The 6,943-nt window shown below is 25.3% G+C and overlaps 1 protein-coding gene across 1 annotated transcript in view; it reads left to right on the top strand.

Annotated features, from left to right (window-relative positions):
• The first annotated feature begins 2,765 nt into the window (after positions 1–2,765).
• LOC105625958 (neuromedin-B receptor) overlaps positions 2,766–6,943 on the top strand; it is a 4,776-nt gene continuing 598 nt past the window's right edge. The window contains exons 1-5 of the mRNA XM_012207267.1: positions 2,766–2,975; positions 3,797–3,945; positions 4,975–5,174; positions 5,801–5,979; positions 6,111–6,325. Of these exons, the coding sequence (XP_012062657.1) occupies positions 2,766–2,975; positions 3,797–3,945; positions 4,975–5,174; positions 5,801–5,979; positions 6,111–6,325 (953 nt within the window). The remainder of the gene's footprint in view (positions 2,976–3,796; positions 3,946–4,974; positions 5,175–5,800; positions 5,980–6,110; positions 6,326–6,943) is intronic.

Genomic DNA, 6,943 nt, shown 5'->3' with positions numbered 1-6,943 from the left:
GCGCGCGCACCACACACACACACACACACACACACACACACACACACACACACACACAACACACACACACAAAAGCGAAATTTTACTATCAAATTTCTCCAAAATAAAGAAAAGCGGAGTCCAATTTTCCCTCTTCTTTTTCTCTTTCTTTTCGAAATAAAATTTTGTAAAATCTATTTGTAATGGAATATCAAGAAGTTAAAAAGAAACTTTAAATTTTTCCATATTTTTTGAAAGCGTAGAATAATAAAAAAATTTGAGCAGGACAAAAGATATAGATTACAAATGGAGAAAAATATGGTTGTAGATAGAAAGCTAAATATGTAAAATTAAATATCATTACAATTACGATTGTTACAGAAATACCTTGCTAATTTTTGCGCATGGTGGGATTCAAAACAATCTAAAAATCAAGTATGACTTTTTCATTTTGCGCATTTTATTATTTTTAAAAAATTATATTTATAAATATAATTTATAAATATAAATATAATTTATTTGTAAATTAAATTTTCTTAATTAATTGATTACTGAATTTTATGAGTAACTTTTGTGTACACTTCTATTATGTCATAATTTAATATTCTAATCTAATATCTATTATATCATAATTTAATGAGGCATTAATCATTTTTATTGTTATAAAAAACTGAAGATTTAAAATGCCAGTAAAAAAATTATCTAAAATTAATTATTTTCACTAATATTTATTATTTACAATATTAAAAATTATAAATAATTATGACTGACTTCATATTCACGGGAAAATTTGTAGGGAAACAGAGAGAAAATATGCGATTCGTGGACTGTAAATACTACTGTATTAAATTTACAACTAATCTAATAGGGTACTAGGGACTATTTGAGCATAAGGGCAAATTGGTCAAATGCAAATATCTAAATCATTAAAAAATATATAGATACGTCTATACTTGCGTAATGTAGCACAAAGACAGAGATTATTGTGCCTTAATACAATAATCTGTCCGGTTGTCAACAAATACATGAGCTTTTTCATTTTCATAAAAAGTAAAATTTCGTTCAAAAGTAAAATTATTAGATGAGTGTTCTTTTTGGCCTACATGATAATTAAAGCGATTAATAACAATCGAATAGTGTTTTTTGGATATAAATTATTATCATATTTTTTAACTTTAATTCAAGTTGCTATTTTATTTATGATTTTTCAATTATAAAAAAGTATTTCAATCAACACCGATATGGGACTTGTTGGGTCAGTGTCTAACTAACTTTATAAACTCAACTGCTTAAATGAAATCTGTCTTTATCAATGCTTTTTATTCTATGTTAATTATTAAACATATATATTACGTTTAATATTATTATTATAAAGATTAAAGATTTTATAATTTTTTAAGATTAAATTTGGAAAATTTGGGGGGACTATTAATATTTCAGATTGATTGAAAGTGCGACTACCATATCGGCATGCAATTATAATTTCTAAAATTAATTCATTTAGATGAATATATATAATAGTTCATCTTATTCAGACGTAGCGTTTCGTTTACTTAACACTAACTTAAAGTAAAGATTTTAGTTTTTCTAATTTTGTTAATTAAAACATTTAAAAAGAGAGAGTATTACAAATTATTGTACTTAAGATGAAAATAATAAAAATTTGATTAATATAATACACATAATCCTTTCATGTTTTTAATAATATATAATCTCATTAAACATTATCTTCATGGCTCAACTTTCTTCGAGGATGTTCAACATGCCCTATAGATGGGGTATATTGATTCCTTGTAATTAATTTTTTTATGAGCTATATCAAGGATTTATAAGTACTTAATTATTGAGCCAGACATTGAACATGCAACATTTTAAAGTATATTCATCAGGTTAGGTATCTATCGTAATTATATGAAAATTTGTAATAAAAAAAAGCATAACTAGCTCTGCTCTACCCTATTGAAGCTAAGAATATTCAAAGTAACGAGTCTCTTTCCAAGCAATAATACTGGGAAACAACTTGAATAAGCAAAATCAAAACCCTTAATAATGTATCATGTACATTTAGCTGATGATCGTAGTATACGTAATACTAAGTGAACATGATATACTTATATATGTGATATAAGTGCACAGGAAATGTTAGCTTTTTCTACAAACTAATCGCTTTCATAAACAATATAATAATTAATATAATAGATTAATAAATAATTAAATAAATTTTTTACTTATATCTATTTGATGCTACATTCATATTTAAAGCAAATTAATGTGATTATTATATTTTCTGTCCTTTTTTTCTAATGAAAAAGTAAAATTTTGTTGACTATTTGTATTTATATTTATAAAAAAATAATTTTAATTAAAAAATAACTTATCAAATATTTTTAATTAAAAAAATTTTAATCTAGTTAATTAATGAAATAAAGTAAAATATATATATATATGGTCTTGTATCGTTAAAAATTTTCACAATATAACTTGATGAGGTAGTATCTTATTTTCAATCATTTCGATCATTTTATCTGCAATAATGATATATCTAATATGCAGTATTTAAAAATTATTTTTTTATAGTTTTTTTACTTGAACATATGATTTATGTATCCCAGATAACATTTATGTTGCGTAAGATATCTAAAAGATGTCTTATGCAACATACATGTTATCTGAGATATTTTTATATTAGTCTGCAATCTGCTTTCAATTTCATCTTTTTTATATCAAGAGAGTGAACAAAAATATTTTTTTTGTTACAGATGGCGATAACAGAAGATATTTTTAATATGAGCTCCAAAATGGAGTACGATTATGAATATAAATATATACCGGTTGCTGAAAGAGTTGAGACTTATATTATACCTGTAATATTTTTATTAATTTTGATTGTGGGTGTAATAGGAAATGGTATTTTAATTCTTATTTTGCTACGTCATACCAGCATGAGAAATATACCAAATACATACGTGCTGTCTTTAGCTCTAGGCGATTTATTGGTGAGCTTTGATTGCGCTTCCTTTTTTGAATTTCTATCTAGTTCAAGAAGAGTAAAAATTGTTTGGGATGAATAATCTTTAAAAGGAGCATAAAATTACTGCACAAGTTGTTTTTTGTGATATTTAATATATTACAAAAGTTCTGATTTAACTTAGACGTTTTGGCCAATAACTGGCCATCTTCAATAAATATATAAATAATCTCGCATTAGTTACATAAATTTAAAAATAAAATTCGCAATCATACATTTAGTTAAAAATCACGCTTTCTTTTATCTTGTTCTTGAGTATCATAATACATAGTTGATGAGACAATTGAAATGTTTCGAATTGTGTAGAACGAGAATTCTCAGATTCTGTTTTTACAGTAATTCGGTGAAATTTGCGTGATAAATTTAAATTTATGTAACTAATATGGGATTCCTTTTTATGTTAAATTTTATGATTAAAAACCACTTTCTTATTAATTATATAAATAATCTTTATTTTAAATATGAGCACAATCCATATATAAAAAACTAAAAATATGTGTATCTCTCAAAGATAAAAGTAAGAAAAATAAAAAAAATATATTTTCTTAGGAATGAATTTTCCTGAAAAATAGATTTGTAATTAAAATATACATACATATTGTTATGCTTTATGTTTGAAACTTTCTGTCCTCAAATAATTTTTACTTATGAGAAAAAAAGTATATCCTTTGCCTTCTGAATATATTGTATTTATAATTATCCTGGGATCTTCTTGGATAATTTATTATATCTTTTGATAATATAAAATATCATGTGAATCTCGAAAACAAAGATAATTCGTTCTTACAGGTGATAGTGACTTATATACCTTTCACATTATTTGTTTATGTACTTGATTCATGGCCATGGGGTTTAACTATCTGCAAATTATCTGAATACGCTAAGGATATTTCGATTGGTGTATCAGTATTTACTTTAGCCGCTTTATCAGCCGAAAGGTAAATATGTGAACTAAGAGCTTTATCATGCTGTGCAAATTAATTCAAGGAATTAAAGAAAATGTTACTTAGTTAAATAATACTACATATATAAATATCCATAGCTTAATCGAGAGATTAAAATTGAAAATTCAGTCATAATATATTCAAGTATTAAATCGAATTTTAAAACCAATTAATACTTGTTACACACGATTGGATCATCCGTATTCTGCGTATTTCGTATTCTACCTATTTCTCTTCTTTGAAATACTAGGAGCAATTTACTAAATAATGATCTCTAGTCTTTTCCTTTTTAATATTGCACACAACTTTCTAAAGATATTAAAATAAGAATCACTTAACAATTCTTGTATACTTGTGAAAGTGATGAACCCGTACACGAAGAATCCATCGTGTGTAGTAAAGGATCGGAAAATTATTGTGTGTACTAAAGATTATAATGTATGCCGTGTAACTCGTTTCAATGTGTGTGTGTGTGTGTGTGTGTGTGTGTGTGTGTGTGTGTGCGCGCGTGTGTGTGCGCGCGCGCGCGCGTGCGTGTGTGTGTGTGTGTGTGTGCAGAAACTTACTGGATATTTATGCCAAATATAGTCGAGAGAGAAATTGAATATTATACAATTATTAATTTTCAATAGAATTATATAATTGTATAATAATGAACAACTATTAATTTTTATTAAAATTAAATATATTTTTATTGGAATAATTTCAATTAACTTCTTAGTATTTTTTAAATCTATGTCTCCATCGACATATAAGATTTAAAAAATATTTTTTAATTATTTATCATAAAATATTTATATTAAATATTTTAAAAAATATTTTTAAGTCAAGTAAATATTTAAAAAATGTTTTAAAAACATTGTCTGCTAATTGAGGTTAAGTGAAAGATTAATTTAGAAAAATTGAGACACAATCTAAAATACGCAAATTAATTGTTGTTTGTATCTTGAATAATTTATCTTTGAAATAAGCAAGCTTCTGCTGCTTTTATGATATTAATCTATTGCCGCACGTTCTCACTAGATATTGCGCCATCGTAAACCCTATTCGTCGCCACGTGGCGGGTTTAAGCGCAAAACCACTTACCGTTTTAACGGCATCCCTTATTTGGGTCTTAGCGATTGTCATAGCTATGCCCGCTGTGCTTTTCTCCGAAATAACGTCTGTACCTGTATTAGGAAATCGCAGAATTTTAATCTGCAATCCTTTCCCTGAAGAATTTGGTAAGTCATGATACATTTCTTTTCACACAATATCATAAAATTCATTTCAACACAATATCATAAAATTAGGACTACATAAATGAATATATAAATTGTAAAATTTATAATGAAATTTAACGATAATCAATTTATACGATAATATCATTTTTACTACTTAAAAAAAATTTCAAATTTTTTAGATAACGAATAAAATATATTTATTATAATGACAAAATATTAATTTATTAATGATATTATATTAAGCATATTATATTAATTTATTGATTTATAAAATATTTGCATTTTTATATAATCTACTGTGAATAAGAGACTAAATATATTGTTATTATTGCCGACATCCGCATTGGTTCTTATTGATTTATCTTTCCCTTATAATTAATAATTTTTGCATTTTTATTTTTTCTAAGAGATTTACATATTTAGACTTTAAATATTTCTTCTAATCAGAGCCTTTATTATATTTGGAACTTAAATATTATTACACAGTATTTTATTTTAATACATCATTGAACAATATAAAAACTAAATTAGATACACTAAAAATATATAAATTTTATGAAACGCTTCGTGTTGTAAAGTAGTCGCGCACAGATAAATACTACGTTATATATGCTTTTACATTACAGGAGAAATTTATCGAAAGAGTATGGTGATGTTCAAATTTTTAGCATATTACTTAATACCATTGTGTGTGATAGCTATTTTTTATTTGAGCATGACATGGCATCTAACATTGTCTACTAGAAATATGCCATGCGAACTTCCCGATTCTGATCTTCACGAACAGATAAAGGCGCGCAAAAGGGTATATAAAAATATACTTCTTAAAGTTTCAAAGAATTAAAATCATGCTTCATATTAAATAATTTTTAAAATTCAATTGCTTCTTATTGGACGTTTGTTGTATTAATGATTTCGTTTGTTACTGCAATTTAGGTGGGCAAAATGGTAGTATGTTTTATAATCATTTTTGTGATTTGTTTTCTACCATATCATATTTATGTGCTCTGGTTCCACTTTAATCCAACGGCCATGGACGATTTTAATTCTTACTGGAACACCTTTAGAATATTTGGTTTCTGCCTCAGTTTCATCAATAGTTGTGTTAATCCCATTGCTCTCTACTTAATTAGCCGCACGTTTCGTCAAAAGTAAGTGTGTATAATATTTTTTTACTTGTAAATAAAAAATTTCTATATTAATCAGAGAGATACTGGTAAATTTTCATTAATAATACTTTTATTTCAATAATAATAAATTTTATTATTAATAATAATCACGATTAAAAAGTGACATATTTCAAATTTTATTATAATAATTTAGAAATAAAATTTACACAGTATATATTATGCAAAATTACACTAGTATATTAATCTTACAATTTTCGATTCTGAAGTAATCTCATTAGCTAAACCCAATTTATGTTCACAAAAGAATATATAATAATTTTTTCATCATTGTAATACTTAGTAAGAACTCGTCAAAATGCAAATCCTTCCGCAAACTTTTGTACGGGAAGATTGTTTACACATTTTCTACTTATCAGTATAACTTTTTTCTGTTCATAAAATATATATATATATATATATATATCTTTGTGTGTGTGTGTGTGTGTGTGTGTGTGTGTGTGTGTGTGTGTGTGTGTGTGTGTGTGTGTGTGTGTGTGTGTGTATAGTATATATATATATATATTATTAATATATATATATATATATATATATATATATATATATATATATATATATATTAATATAATATATATATATTAT

Source organism: Atta cephalotes (assembly GCF_000143395.1).
Source record: "Atta cephalotes unplaced genomic scaffold scaffold00004, whole genome shotgun sequence".
NCBI lineage: Eukaryota > Metazoa > Arthropoda > Insecta > Hymenoptera > Formicidae > Atta > Atta cephalotes.
The sequence above is the reverse complement of the archived record's forward strand: the minus strand, read 5'-3'. Positions and strand labels throughout refer to the sequence as shown.